Here is a 15,692-nt window from a genome sequence, read left to right as displayed (position 1 = left end):
CAGCAGCAAAACAAGCAGAGAACTACTCTGTACTTTACACAGTGATTAGCATGAGATCTGTTTTATAGTTCAGCAACATACTCCTGACCTCCATATAATCTCTTTCCCCCTCAAAGGAAGGATTTTCTTGTCCAAAGACTAGTATACTTTTCCTAAAAGATTACAGGCAAAAAAACCAGATTCTTATCAAATATAGTTAAATGAAAAAGGCTGCACTGGTTTGGACCAGTAGTGCAGCTCCCTGTCATGTTTCCCCTAGTTGCTATACAGAGATTCTTGTTAGGAATAAGGAAAAATGAGGGTGATACTGGTCTTGTTTTCTAACTTCTGACTTCTTCAGCTGGGGGATTTTTTGAGCCTGTAATACTTGCCTTACCTTCCCAGGCATCTTAAGCACATGAAAATGTAATATTAGCAGAATATCTGACATAATGACTTAAAAATCATTAAAAACTGTTACTACCTCTTCACCAAGATGATCCATCCCGTAACTATAGAGTTCACACACATAGTGCCTTTTGATGACATCCTCAGAGATTTGGAGATACTGAGCCAGGTCCACAGCCAAAGTTGGCCAATTCCTCCCCTTTTCAAAAGGGAACAGTTCCTCCTCTGAGACTTCTTTGGCCTTTTGTGATGAACAGAGTGCTTGAACCGCTGCACTCACAACTTTGACCAGGAACTTGGAAGCAAAAAATTGCAGGTTACTCCACTGTTATTTGGAATTTTAGACGTTTAAGTACAGAAGTTATACCTACCTGTTGTCGTATGGATAACACATTTGGATCCATATCCCCACTAGGTAGCAGCTGAATTGAAGTGAGGTCTTTGAAAAATGCATTTTTGCCCTAAAATTGAAAACCAAAGACAGGCCTCAGATACAGGCGAATACAAATAATCCATTTTGATCCAGTATTAATAAGTGACTTATTTTTTACATTAATTTTGTGCTGCATCTTCTGTTTCTCTCCAAGGACAAAAATCCCCAGCAGGATTTAAATGACCATATACACCAGTACTTTGTGTTTCAGTATGTATTAAAATTGTAGGGTGGTAAAACAAATAGATTTGTGGGATCTGCTTTGTATCAGGGTCAAACTCTGAGTGGAGATACACTGCATTTTAAATACAGTGACTCTTATTTTAAGTGTTCATATGCATTAAATGACAAGCTGTTTATTCTCTTAGAGATGCTCAGAATTCTGGAATAATCATGAGCAATAACAGATATAACATTTCTGACCTTAAAATATTTATGTTTTCACTCCTCTGGCACGTCTCAAAGCAACTAGAAAATGCTGTCATCCTATGTTCTTACGATGCAGTATTTTCAGGACAGCTAATTATTATGGAGCTGGTTTTCATGCATGTGAAGTTACTACAAATGTCTTTATTCATAAGGAAAAGCATCAGGTTTGGGTCTCAGCTTGGATGCTGCCAACAGCTTCATTAATGCACCACACTGGACTAAATGTCTCAAAATTATGCATGAATTGCTTAAAGAGTGAAAGCTAGCCTATATTACAGATACCAAAAGGAAGGGTAGCGATATTAAGGCACATGCTTTGGAAAGACATACCTTGCTATCAAACAATGACAGAGGCTTCACGCTCTTCAGAGAAAACCTCATGGTGGCGTACAGGATGGTACATAACACAAACTGGTGTTCAACCAGAGGGTAGTGAATACGTTTCTGCTCAAGGGCCAGTTCTACTATCGATACTGGCCCTTCTACCGCCACCCAAGCATCTTCAGTATCTAAAACAGGAGCCTGCATTTCGTCGCTACTGACGTCAGCCTGCCAGAGCAACACATAACAGTGGTTACACATTAAATGTCATCTCTACTGGCCTTCTATGCAAAAGACCCTGCTCTACAGTGAAATTAAGAGGAAAATGTCATCCTGCATTAAAGTTCATTAATATTTGAATTGAACAGTACAGAAATCAGTGTATCTGTATTATTGACAATTAAATTTGAGTGGATTAGTTCATTACTTTCTACAGGATAAAATGAAAGTTTACCTCTAGCAGTGTTTGCAGGAGTTCTGAACAGCAGCCAAGAAAAGCTGTCATTGCTGCGTCACCCATCCCCACGTCCTGTTAACAAACAGTATGATTTAAAGTGTTTCAGTTGGAACTGAAACAGGCTTTTATTAGCTCTGGTTGAGAAGACAGTTGCTAACGTAAAACACACTCTTAAGCTCACTTTATTAACCTGTTCTATTTAAAGATAAACAAATATTTGTGAATTACCACAAAAAAATAGAAATAACAAGGGAAAAAATACGAATAAAGCTAAATGTAGCCATTTACAATACTGTATCTCTGAAGAAGACTCAATTCCTCAATCACATCAAGTGAATTTCAATTTCTGAGCATATGATTTGCCTTCCATAAAAGTTTTAACTAAAATCATACATTAGTATTAAAATTAAGGCATTTTTATTTATTTCTTCCCATTTAGACTGAAGTATTATTACTTGCCCGTCTGCATAATCTGTCCTTCGGAGCTTTTCCAACCTATCAAATAAATGAACACTTTAGCACAATTAAATAGTTTTCATCATAAGGTATTTGATACACCACATTTTAACCTTTTATTACTATTTTCTTAATATCAAACAAGAAAATACCGGGTGTAATATTAGAAAGAAACAGTAGGGAACAAGGGAAGAAGAAAGGAAGAGTGAGGACGCCAGCATATCTACTGAGATGGACCAAAAGGTTAGGAAAAAATGTTTCTTGTGGGAATCTGAAAGTCTCATGGCAATAACTTACCAGGAAACAGGCACAGAGAAAACACTTTAAGTTATTTATTGCTTTCTATCTTTAAATTTGATACATGCACACATACATAGTTCCAAACTGTTCCACAAGTACTTTTTATTTAGTAATTACAAGCTAATGCTGTGCACAAATCTTCAGTACACATCAGCCAGTGCTGATCAGCTATTTCTTAAAGTTGCCTATAGTTGACCATCCCATGGCTTCAATATTTTAAAATATACATTCTGTCATCAATTCAAAAGTTAGCTAAATAATAAACCAAATCAGTAGGGTTTTTTTTTAATGCTTAAATCAAAGATATTCCAAACTTATTTAAAAACAAACAAAAATCCCCAATGGGTAAAAACCAGTAGTTTCACTTCTCAGCTAATAAAAATTCAACCTCAGCTATCACACCAGTGCACTCACCTTGTCCATCAGATACGTAGCAGAGGAAAGCCTTTTGACTATGAATGTATTCCACATCATCAGAGCGATACCTGGAACAATTGCAAACTTGTGAACTCTCCCAGTGAACAGAAAAGAGATCTTATGAGTGAAAAGCCGGTCAGAAGTGTAATGAAACATTATGCAGACTGGGTTAAACATTGTAGGTACACAGAAACTTCAGTAGTAAGCATGAAAGTTTAAGACTAGTGCTTTAGGCATAGACTGCCCCTTATTTGCGCACAAATAATCTACAAAAGACAACTGCCATCACATTCACTAAAATAGATTATCAAGAAATGCACGAATTGTAATTGACAGCAAGAAGTATGTGCCATGATTTAAATACAAATAAAAAATTACTTTCAGAGCAATGTTTTAGTTAAACACATGAACTTTATCTAACCAACACATTCTCATGGTTTGATGGAAGCTCAGTTTCAACATGAAAAACAAAGCTTGAGTATCAGCAAAAGGTCTTGGGGTGTTTTTTCTTTAGATAGAATGGCCATCACTACTTAAAACCTGCATACATTTACACTAGCAAACAGTCTTATTCTGTTGGGTTAGTTTTAACAGAGGTAGTTTTTAACAACAGCTTCATACTTACCATGCTGAACATGAGCGTTAATGATGCATCTGAGGTGATCTATAGACCGAATGAGAAAACATGCTTCCTTATGTAAAACAAGAGAAGAACAAGTTACCACATTATTCAAAACTTGGCTTACATGTAAAATACTGATTCTTTCAGTTACTGATTATTTTAAAGCTACTACTTTTTGGCAGTTATAAAACTCTTAAGTTATTCTGATATTGCAATCTTCTCTGCTACTATCTGACAAACATATATTCATGTGGCAAAGTATGTTTCAGTCATCATGAAACACATTGTTTTCAAGTTTGATTTCAAAAATTTTTCAAATTTTTCAAATTTGATTTCAGCACTATCTTCAGGGCTTTGTTTTAGTCTATGCACTGCAAACATATTCCTTGCTGAAAGACACCTCCACTGACTATAGTCATTTTGCAAATACAAAATCCATTTGTGCTAGAAAGATTAATTTTTACTCCATTCCATTAGGATGGATGAAGTTTTTAACAATCTGAAAGGATCCTTTTATAACAAGGTGTTATCTTGCACAGATCTAAGGACTGCTAATTTCAATTTTAATGTCAGCTGGACTTAGGACAATATTTTCCAATATTAGAGAAACTACAGGACAGCAGCAGCAAAAGGCTTCTGGTTCGTTTTATTTTCCTATGACAATTCTCAGCAGTGGCCAGGAAATCTAAGAATATTCAAGAAATCCCTCTTTCCTCTTTAAATGGAGTGGATTCTAGCCTAATGCATTCAGCATTTTGTGATCTGGTTCATCATAGCTAAAAAAGAGGAAAGGTTCATCACTAATATGGCAGTGCTGAAATTGGTTTGTACTTGCACAAAATACAGTCAAAACCCTTTTTCATGGTTTCCCACTTTCCGCGCTTCCACTTCTGAGAATCTGATAGGTTAGAAAGATCCATTCCTGTCTTTGTGAGGTGCCATTCAGCCTCAGGACCTGCATTTGTTTTCTCAATTCAATGTCTGCTTGTCACTTACCACAGAAACATGGTAACTAGTATGCTCTCAAAGTCAGACATCTTAATGACAGCTTTTATGAACTATTAGAAACTTTTGAAACTGCTCCTGTTGAGTTGGTCTTAAACATTACTCCCTGCAAATGAAATTCTTTTACCTCTGGGTCCTTATTCCACTGCACTACATATTCCCAACAGCAGTGTGCATGGAGTACATCCACTTCCAGACTACATGGAAATTGCTGATACGCTAGTTGCAGCAGGTCTAGAAAAGCAAATCTGAAGTTAAAAGACAGACCTCTTTCCACTGTAATTTCTGCTACTTCACAACAGCAGTGACTAAAACATCTCTGCAGATGTTTAGAATTAGAAAAATTCATGTTATTTTCTTACCTAAGATTGTTTCCAAGCCTGCATCTGCTTCTTGTTCCTCAAGAAAGATACTGGTATGCATTTCTTCAGTACTATCTGTACTGGCTTTCTGTTGGGCCAAATTCAGCACAAGAGGACTGAAGCCTTGCCTAAAAACCCACTTGGCTACAGTGTCAGCAATACCTCCTGGGACATACAAACAAACAAACAGCAATGAGGTATAGTCACTGTATCCCGGAAGACTGATGGTTCAGAATCAAAGGACAAGAGAGAGTTTTAACCACTACTAGTAATTACACAAGGATAACTCTACCAATTAGAAAACCTAATCAACTTGAGTAGATTACAATGCAGTCTTTACACTTATACCCCTTTACAGTTCTTAAGCAATACTCTTATGAGGTTTACATTTGGGTTTAAATTAAGGAAAGCAACCAGCAGAACAATTTCCAGTGCAGTAGGTAAGTAGAAGTCTATTAAAGAGACAATCAACCATCTTTCCAAGAGAAAAAAAATGTACCTTTTCCAGCTTCAAGCAATTTCTTCACAGAAAGCTTGCCCAATGGATCAGTCTGGAGTGATGAAACTCTCTTTGTCCTTTTGCTCACTTTGCTGTGCAGCAGTGTTTGAAGGATCAGACAATCCTCTAACTGTTTCAGCAGAAGTTTCCAATATTCAGTATCAAGGGAAAGTGCTTCCCAGGATTCTGTGTCTGAACCTACAATTATTTGGGAAAACTAACAGAACACATGAACTGTTTTGGGTCTGTCCACTTAAAGGAGGACAGTTTTAAAAAAATGCACGCTATTACAATGGAAAGCTACATCCCAAGAGCTACTGCATTTTAAAGAATGATTTAGTTCAAACAAAGTATGCACATTCACTATGTGCAAAGATGATGTGACATCCCACACTACCCACAAGATGCACAGATTCTTAACGAAAAGCCTAAGGAAATAAAAAGACTTGAAAAGTAATCTTATAGGCCCATTTTTTAGCTCATATTTAGTTGAAAAGAGGGCTAGAATCCTTTCAAAAATATTTAGTTTTAAATCCTCCTCTAAATACACATTCCCTGCATATGTCATTAATCCACCTACACTTCAATCTCCTACTATATTACAATATACATATCATGCACTCAGAAATACTGGATCTACCAGGATGTCCAAGAATCTTTCCAGTAGGGGTGCAGATCTGATTTTTAGCTTTGTGCACCAAGACACCAAACACTATAGTTCTCACAAGCCTGCCCATTAACACTTATAAGCTTTAAGCCAAAGGATGGTAGGGAATAAAAAGGTGAAAACATAAATGGCTTTATGGAAGGGAAGTTCTGAGGGAAATAAAATTGTTGCTTTATTCTTCTAAGAGCAGATGAGAAGGTAACAAAGGAGAGAGAGCATACGAGTAAAGAACAGTATGCTGCAACATATTAACACTGCTATTTGGGCAATGCTGATAATTTTAATATACAGACTAGGAATAGTTAAGATGAATATTCAAAATTACTAAACCACTTCTAGGTAATCGAGTTATAAATTATAAGGCAGTCTATTTACAAGACTAAACAGTTAAGACAAGTAGTAACACACACATATGCCTAGGGCTATTCAGGAATGGAGTAACTTCTCCATCTTGAATTGCAATGCTGTGTGCAGCTTCACAGTCTTACTCACAAGTTTGTGAAAAGATACTTATTGCCAAGAAAACCAAACACCTATCACCTTAAGAAGGCATAGTAACGTTAAGTGCCAAGACAATTCATCAGCGTATTTCAAAAGGATAATAATAAAAAAATCACAGCTATGTTAAAACAGGTTTAACGCCCAGAGTTCAGTGGATTTATGTGGAAACTGTATAGGCTTTATGTCTGTCAGCATCATTTACTATCAGGAGAAAAATCTCACCGTGCAGTTCCCATCACATATTTAAATATGTTTAGTAAGCAATTCTGATATATCCTTTATTCACTTCAGCATAAGATTCTTCAAATTCAAATACAAGTTTTCAGGCTTGCAGGATGCTTGTGCACATGTGAGAATGATGCCAAATGAATGTTGAGGACGTTATTCTGTTACAAAGACAGCAAATTGCAAGGGACTAATACAGTAAATAAAACAGAAGGGGGAAGTCCGAGATGACTTACCTTTTTCTCTGTCATACTGTCAATGATCTGTGCAGTGACAGAATGCCCAACATGAGCTGATAACAAAGCAGCTGCATTACTTTCCGACTGAACACAAGCTGTACGCATTTGCTGCCACCAGGGGGAAACTGACTGAGTGTCCCACGAGTCGTCTATAGCAACTGTAGGGAAAGGGAAGAGTAGGAAACTCAACTTGGGTCACTGGGTGTTGAAACTAGTGAAGCAACAACCAACACTGAAAGCAGCACTTAATTAGTATAGCTTACATGACAAGCAATTTCCAGTTACTCTACGTTATTTTTTTCTGGATATGTAGCATACAATTTCTAGATTACAATTCAAATTTAAAATAAATAGCAGAATGTGAATTACTCATTCTCCAAGTTTCATTTGTAGGAAATAGGCAATAGATCTAAATCACCAGGTAGTAAAACCTGCTCCACACTTACTACATCTAAGGAATATTACAAAATGACACTTCATAATGCAGACAGCTTGTTGTGTAATTTCAAGATGCCACACACATCCAGTGTACTCAAGCTGGCTCTCTTCGAGCTACCTTGTGTTCAGCAGAATTAATTTATTCAGACAGCAGCAGTAGCTTATTCATGCTTCCAGTTTCAAGCTCATAATGGTGCCCTATGGTGTACTAGACATAAGGGAACCTAGCACAGACATATCTATAGCAGCTCTGGGTGAGGTAGGAGCATCAGTATTTATTCATTACACAACTTGACTCAAATAACAGCAAGTTGGCTTCAGAAAGTCTCCTCAAGTTAAAGATGTTCAGTATACAAATGGCACTGGAATAACAGTGTCCCAGGGGGCTAAAGCAACTCAAGGGACTTCAGAGAGCCAGTCAGCACAAGAGAGAGGTAGGATTATACATCCAAAAAAACAAGGGGAAAGGGAGATGGACAGCCACCTTTTGGTGTCAAGTAGGAGCTGTGTCAATTTAGTAGCAAGTGAAACTACAGGACATGAATCAGGCCTTTAACTGTGACACTCTTCAGGATCTTATTTTCAGCTAGTTTATCAACATAAAGCACTTAGCTCTGTTCCCTAATAATGAGGAAACGGGAGGGAAGCCCTAAGTGGTAATATAGGCTGTTGTTAATAATAATATTAGCTATTAGCAGCAAATTTTTAGTAATAATTAATACCAGTTGTGATTAAGGGTTCCACGTGCACATCTCACCTTTCATTTTGCTCAGAAGTGACAGCATAGTGTGAAGGCAACTGACAGAATCTGGTTTGTCTAAAATACTTCTTTCCTTGGAAAGCCATAAATTGAGAAGGAGTGACTGTAAAAAAAGAATAATATTGAATTAAAACAATATAATGAAATTCTAATATTGCAATATAGTTAATGCATAAGATTTTATCCCCCCCCCCCTTTTTTTTTCTGACATCTTTTGAGAGGGAAATATGAATAAGAGCATCTAAAGAACTGAATGCGAGGGTATCTGAATACCCTGAACACAGCATTAATACAAAGGTCAACATTTAGAATGTTTCTCTTCAATATTTTGTTTTCAAAATACGTAATAAAAAGCTTACCAACAAGATCTGAGGGCTAAAGCCTGCTGATTCCAATGCATGACACATTTCTTCTGCAGAACTCTCCCCACACAAGCACTTCCAGAAGAAAAAGCTGCCTGAAGCAAAAATTAGTTGATATTATGAACACCTAAAGTCACAGCCTCTCTCTTTACACTTATATAAAAGATCATCGATTGATCAGATCCCACTGAGTGCAATAAAAAGGACTAAACTACATCCAGGACTCCCTGACAGTTTAACCTTTGTAATGAGTATTCTTCTCCACTAGGGACTTATGTGTTCCTGCCACTACAGGAGTCACATGGAAAATGGATTTTAACAAGGCTTATTGCTATTATTTTTGTTATTTCTTGGATGTCCTAACTTTGGCTGGGATACAGTTAATTTTCTTCCTAGTAGCTGGTACCTTATGATAAAATTCCTGGTCATGAGACTTACTGATATTTGTACTCAGCCACCTCTGTACTTCAGGAGCCATCTATTGAAGACTATTCTTAATTACACCTTTCACCTTTTCTCCTCAGAGAGCCAATCCATAGGGGAGAGGCAGTTCTCCATCTTCCCCTTCTCCTTCAGGATAATTACAATAGCTCTTAAGATCTTTTAATATTCTTCACGTCTTGTTCAGGGCTAAGCATCTATTTAAAAATACCACTCAGAGATCTGCCTGGAAGCTGTATAGTTAGGAGTGGTAGGATGTAAAACAGATTATGAGCAAGTACCTACACCAGTGGGCACTTACAGTGTTTTAGAACTTCATCTCTGAACAAATGCAGAATCCAGAAAAAACAGTATTTGGAAGAAGTGCACTGTTGTCCTAGCAATACCAGAGAGGCACAGATCACTGCAATGTGCTGGAGCCTAACCCACGCCTACAGAGCCTGCTCAGCACTTCATCACCACTGTTCAATTTAGTGGCGTTAATAAATGAACGCACAGTGATAACATGGCTGTAGTTAACTTATATGAATACCCATCTAGGTAGAAAAGCTTGTTGTATGGCTAAAGGTAAAAGTCTAGAACAAGCACTGCCACATACAACTTCAACACAAGCCATCTTAACGCTCCCAAATCAAGGCTAAAGTATTGATGCAATCTTAGATTGTAATCGGTCTATAAGTAATCTATAGTAATTTACAGTCTGTAAGTAATTTATACAGTCTCTTCATCAGGGACTGCGGCAATACAACAACGGGTGATGGGTTTAAACGTAAATGGAGGAAGTTCAGGTTAGATCTAAGGAAGAAGTTCTTTACTGTGAGGGTGATGAGGCACTGGAACAGGCTGCCAAAGAAGTGGTGAAGGCTCCATCCCTGGCAGTGTTCAAGGCCAGGTTGAACAGGGCTTGGTCTAGTTTGAGGTGTCCCTGCCCACGGCAGGAGATTTGAAACTAGATGATCTTGAAGTCCTTTCTAACATCCATGGTTTCTATGATTCTAATTTGACATTCAATAGCTCTTACCTAAAGCCACATATTCTCTATCTTCCATATTTTTCACATTAATCATGTCCTTTTCATACTCCAAATATTCTAAGAACATTCTCACAGACAATACATCATCCTTCCCATCAGCAAACTGTACAGTGGTTTGGGTGTTTTCTTTCTTGTAGCTCTCCAGTAAAGTTTCAAGCCTATGAAAATCTTTTTCTTTCAGGCGAAGCAGTTTAGCCAAGTCCTTAAAAGCAAAAGCCCCAAAATCCCACATCAGAAGACTAATACAAAGAGATGTTTTTCAAAACAGTAAAAAAATAAGACAAGAATCAGAAAAGTTAAAATATTTCATTTTGAACATTAAAAATATCTTTTAAAAAGGCCAAAATGATTGAATAATCTCAGTTACTCATAGAGCCTAAATGAAGACCTTTTTTAAGGACTTCAACAGATACATTTCACATATTTAGATCCTGCTCATAGTGTAAGAATCACCCATCAAGCAAACAGCTTATTTAACACCACTCCATATGGATTTTATAAATGTATATACAGTTTACACATGATACCAAAAGCCAGCCAAATTATGATGCTACACAAGCAAATACCAGAATTTGTAACCTCTACTGGGGCCCATAATACCCCTCCAAAACTAAACAAAGTTAAGAATATGCCAGGTACTTTGGATACAGGACTGAAATCAGGAGATCCTGGCTGTATTTTCACTTCTCTCTCAACTTTATGTAACTACTAAAGAACATTAGGTAGACCAACTACTAGGCATTTGTACAAGGGGAGAAGCATTACAAAACAATTACTTCATTAAAAGTTCCAGGCCACAAAATCAGGTAACTTGCTTACCTACATATCTTATCTGAGACCTCGAAAATTTATTTTTATGCTTAAATCATCAATAGCTTCTATAAGACAACTGAATTTGTAATTTACTCACATTATCTGAGGGTGGAGCGTCTGTCTGGATGCTTTGGGAATTTAGTTTGCTGACCAGCTCATAAAGATGTAACAGCTTTAACTTGTTTGCACAGAACTGCAGAAGTCCTTCATCCACACACTCAAGCTCTGAAGAGAAAAAAAACAACCCTGCATTTGAAATTGAATATATAGCCTGGAATAGTGGAACATGCTTCTCAGCTGCATTTAACTACTCCTTTATTAGTATTGGAGGACTTGCACTTCTCAGTGTAATTTTTTGATGCATTGCTGCTTGCAATTATACTTAATTCACAGAGGTATAAAACAAGAATTATTTCTATGAGAAGTATTGGAGAGAAAACAGGCTCATTATCAACCTCCTTCAGTTTAAAAATGTGGAATTGAACGAAGATAAGTCTATTGTCTTTTCCTCATTTAAGGCCAAACCAGAGATTGCCAAAACCTGAAATATACCAAGTCTCAATCATATTTTCTTTTATCAAGAATACCAAGCTATAATCTTATTCATTCTGCCAGTATTTTAAGCATATTCCTTGCATCAGAAGACAGCTTGATATCTACTCACCTGAATTCTCTGCAAGACACTGCCTTTTGTATTTCTACAATCTTAGTCTCAGAAATTTCATGTATCTATTGGCATACAAATTTCAGTAACAAATAAAGTAATTAGAATGTAGGAAACTAACACCAAAACAGTGTTGGAAAAAGAAATAAAAAAAGAAAACCACTCTCTATTCCAACTTGTTTTAAAAGAAAACATTTTAGAAAGATCCCAAAAGGACTTTTCTATACAAAAGATAACTCCAAATATATCATCTTCACCTGGAACAGGTTCTAAATGTGATTTTCTCCTTACCAGCTCTTCTAATACATTGCATGAAAAATCCTACAAACAAAAGAGAATTGCACAGTGCTTGCTGTACAGTCACTTGACCTTTTCTTCACAATCACAGCATTCACAGAGCCCAGCATCTGCTTCACATTATCTTTTAACTATTAAGCACAAAGAACACTACTCTTCTGAAATGAAAAGGCTGGAACATCAGCCAAGCTTGGTCTTTAGTGTGAGTGGCAGGCAATAATGTTATATACAACAGTAAGACTAATGATGAAAATAGACACTCAGACACACCTCAGTAAGTGTACAGTTCTATCAATCTCTTTTCAGTGTAAAAGGGCATGTTTCCATCTTTCTTTTGGGTTTTTCTGGGAGTTAATAGAACAAATAATGATAATGACTTGCAATGCCAGACCAAAATTACCTTGAGAACTGCATGTGTGAAGCTTTCAATTTCCTCTATCTAATTCAAGAAAATGGGGTTAAGAAATACCCCACTGAGAGAACTGAAAGATTTCCCCCAAGGCTTTGAAATTCCCAAAACATGTTGTCACATTCTCACTGAGGCAGGACAGGGGACATAGCCTTTCTTACTGACAAATGGTTTATTCAGGACTTCCGCACAGCAGGGATTTCTTGACTCCTATTGCTAAAGCTTCATCTTCTAAAAGATGAATCGAGTGATAATAAAAAAAAAAAAAAAAAATAAAAAATCTAACAGACTTCTATTCCTGAGAAGTCCCAACACATGCAAAGGAAGTGGTAGGCACGCTCTATTCCTCAATTCCAGTTGGGTCTTCAAAACAGGGTCACCTCCAGCACAAAGAAGGTTCTCCCCATTTAGAAAGATGCAGGAGTATCATTTCAAAGAAACAATCATGCAGACTTTCAGCAACAAGATTTTGAATGATATTGGCTCAGATATCTCTAGCAAAACACATGAAACATGACTTTAGCAAAGGTTACCCAGAAAAGATACCAAGCATCTGGCCACAGCTCAGACCCTCAGTGATAAGGATTTTGTGCTTCCAGTACACTAAAACTTACAGATCCAAAGTACCATACCCTTATTGGCTTTAGTACAAACTAAACCATCTAGAAGTAAATGTCTCCAGAAAATTTCTTCCTGAAGGAAGCTTTTACTGGATGCAAGTACTCAGCCCAGTTGTTGTTGGGGTTTTGGAGGGTTTTTCTAACATAACCACACTTTACTAGGCACATAGCAAGTATAGCATACTTCCTAGCAAGCTATTTGCAGTCTGCATTAAACAACATAAAATACATAGAAGCAACACCCTACTTAGCAGTTAAACATGCTATCTAGCAGCAAAACCAAACCTGGTCTCTCTGTGAAACAGAATAGTTCTACAAATGCCTTACAGTGCTGCAGGCAAAATGCAAATGCCTCTCCATATTTTGCAAAATAAATATCCACCTACCCTGTTTTTTTAAGTTATCCATTAATGTCTGAGTGATGTTGGTGAGGGATGAGAGTGGCACACGTTCACTTGTCAACAGACTCTCCAGAGCCTGTTAAGCAGATGTTCAGAGTTAAACATTTACTTAACTTTACTGTAAAAACATATAAGGTAAGCCAATAACAGCACAACTCCGACAATGATTTTTCATCTGTATTTTGGCTTCACATATACTTGTGGCATAATCTGATCCTACAGGAAGGTCTTATCTCTTTTTATTAGTTTGAATTTTATCATGGAAGATGCCTTGGGGGAAGTCACAAGGCAAAATTCATTTCAGTCAGTATGCTGCAAAAAAAAAACCCAAACAAAACCCACAAACAAACAAGAAACCAACACACACCAAACCCAGAATAAAACAGCTCAATTATTTGCTTCAAATACCTCTAGGGAAAAAAAGACCATATTCTGAAAGATTTAAAACATTTAGCACTAATCTGATAATTTAATTTTTTTTTCCTAATAATAAAGTATTCCGGCTTCTAAATACTCACCTGTTTCTTTGTAGCAGGGTACTTGATATCAAGTATTAATTCCTTTGCTTCAGCTTCAATCAAATCTGCAAACAAAGGTAATCAGAACTTCAATTCATATTTCTCAAATGCAACCTGAAAAGCAAGTCGACTCACAGCATAGTTGAGGCACATGGATTCGTGCTATGAAGACACTATCACAAAAGCTGCCAAAATAAGCTTAAGAAAATGAAACAAAACAAGAGCTCAGTAGCATCTGTATCACTTAGAGGAAGAAGGATATCTAGAGTCAAATGCCAAACTCCATTACATAGCATAATGGACTGCACATAGACTATGTTTTACGCAAGCACTCGAAGTAGAATTTAGTTAAGATTTACATGGCAGACAAGGCTTATACTGGATCAGTGTATGAGATCAAATTTAACCTGGTGCAGGCAGAATGCACTTACAATGCACTACAATCATACCTGTGTTTGTCCACTTACAGGACAGATAATACAAGACCCATTTGATAACAAGCAATTTGAAGAAATTATACAAGAGAACCTACCTGGATCTGAGGTTTTAGCTTTGAGTAAAGCATTTAACTTCTTCACTAGATGCATATCCTTTGCTCGCTCACTCTTCTTATCACTGGAGGGAAATAATTTTAGTTATATGAGTGAAGAGAACTAAAGACTACTTGAAGGTAACATCACGTTAATAAAAAAAAAAAAAAAAATCAAGTTAATGCATACAAACCAACCAGGCTATTCAGCTTGAGAAAGAAAACTAGAATCACTCTGTCTAAATAAAATACTGTTTCGAAAGCAATAATGAAATTCATTTGGTTGTACAGAGCAGAGAGTCCTTACCTCAGTGCTAAATGGAAAGGTACATGGACAGTTTTTACACTTCCAGAGGCTGGATCAACAAGGCATATCTGGTAAGTCTGCGGCTGCCATCCCTGACTGGTCACATTGTTTAGACCCATTATTTTATAACCAGGATACAACAACCTGAAAACAATAAAAAAACCAGCCTTTAGAGTGAAGAACAAAGTTAGTAACCATCCATTTCCACACACTGAATAAAAAGACCTATGTTATAAACCTAACAACTGCTACACACGTTTATCAGGGAAGACTGACAGTGTTTCTATCTAAGTAGACTGATGAAAGACAACAAAGTCCCCTTCTATGATGCAAGCAGCTGCGTTCACTAGAAAAACTGTGGGCTACGCAAAAATTGCCTACCAGCACTTCCTACTTTTACCACTGGCATATCCACATATGACTTTACTGCAGCAGCACAGCCAATATGCCTACCTGCTAAATGTTTCTTACCTACAGTACTTCCCCACATTGAAGGCTCCAACCCGAGGCCCTTGCTGCGTGCTCCACACTTCCAGAATGCCTCGCCTTGGAGCATAGATCACAAGGAACTGAGCTACTCTGCTTGGACCCTGTGCATTTCCAAAAGGAGAAAAATCCATCTTCTCAGTTTCCCTCTCATGAAGGTCCTCTACAGTCTGTATCCAACCAACTTCTGCATCACGGTATCCTTTGGAAGAGAAGCCAGAATTTCATTAGTGTACAGTAATTAATACATGATTAGTACGCATCACCACCCACTTCAGTACTATTCCAGCAGCA

The 15,692-nt window shown here is 37.2% G+C and overlaps 1 protein-coding gene across 6 annotated transcripts in view; it reads right to left on the bottom strand.

Annotated features, from left to right (window-relative positions):
• Positions 1-15,692, bottom strand: part of RAB3GAP2 (RAB3 GTPase activating non-catalytic protein subunit 2) — a 42,961-nt gene that overhangs the window by 2,496 nt on the left and 24,773 nt on the right. For all 6 annotated transcript variants that reach the window (XM_080614736.1, XM_080614738.1, XM_080614739.1 and 3 more), the window contains 20 exons: positions 15,384-15,600; positions 14,913-15,056; positions 14,609-14,691; positions 14,077-14,141; positions 13,544-13,634; positions 11,265-11,392; positions 10,343-10,556; positions 8,878-8,975; positions 8,516-8,621; positions 7,318-7,478; positions 5,689-5,905; positions 5,190-5,354; positions 4,955-5,061; positions 3,826-3,892; positions 3,198-3,268; positions 2,487-2,522; positions 2,025-2,099; positions 1,580-1,798; positions 759-848; positions 464-682 (listed from right to left, as the gene is read on the bottom strand). In XM_080614736.1, the coding sequence (XP_080470862.1) occupies positions 464-682; positions 759-848; positions 1,580-1,798; positions 2,025-2,099; positions 2,487-2,522; positions 3,198-3,268; positions 3,826-3,892; positions 4,955-5,061; positions 5,190-5,354; positions 5,689-5,905; positions 7,318-7,478; positions 8,516-8,621; positions 8,878-8,975; positions 10,343-10,556; positions 11,265-11,392; positions 13,544-13,634; positions 14,077-14,141; positions 14,609-14,691; positions 14,913-15,056; positions 15,384-15,600 (2,573 nt within the window). The remainder of the gene's footprint in view (positions 1-463; positions 683-758; positions 849-1,579; positions 1,799-2,024; positions 2,100-2,486; positions 2,523-3,197; positions 3,269-3,825; positions 3,893-4,954; positions 5,062-5,189; positions 5,355-5,688; positions 5,906-7,317; positions 7,479-8,515; positions 8,622-8,877; positions 8,976-10,342; positions 10,557-11,264; positions 11,393-13,543; positions 13,635-14,076; positions 14,142-14,608; positions 14,692-14,912; positions 15,057-15,383; positions 15,601-15,692) is intronic.

This window comes from Psittacula echo (assembly GCF_963264785.1).
Source record: "Psittacula echo genome assembly, chromosome: 4".
Classification (NCBI taxonomy): domain Eukaryota; kingdom Metazoa; phylum Chordata; class Aves; order Psittaciformes; family Psittacidae; genus Psittacula; species Psittacula echo.
This window is presented reverse-complemented; position numbering and strand designations above follow the sequence as displayed.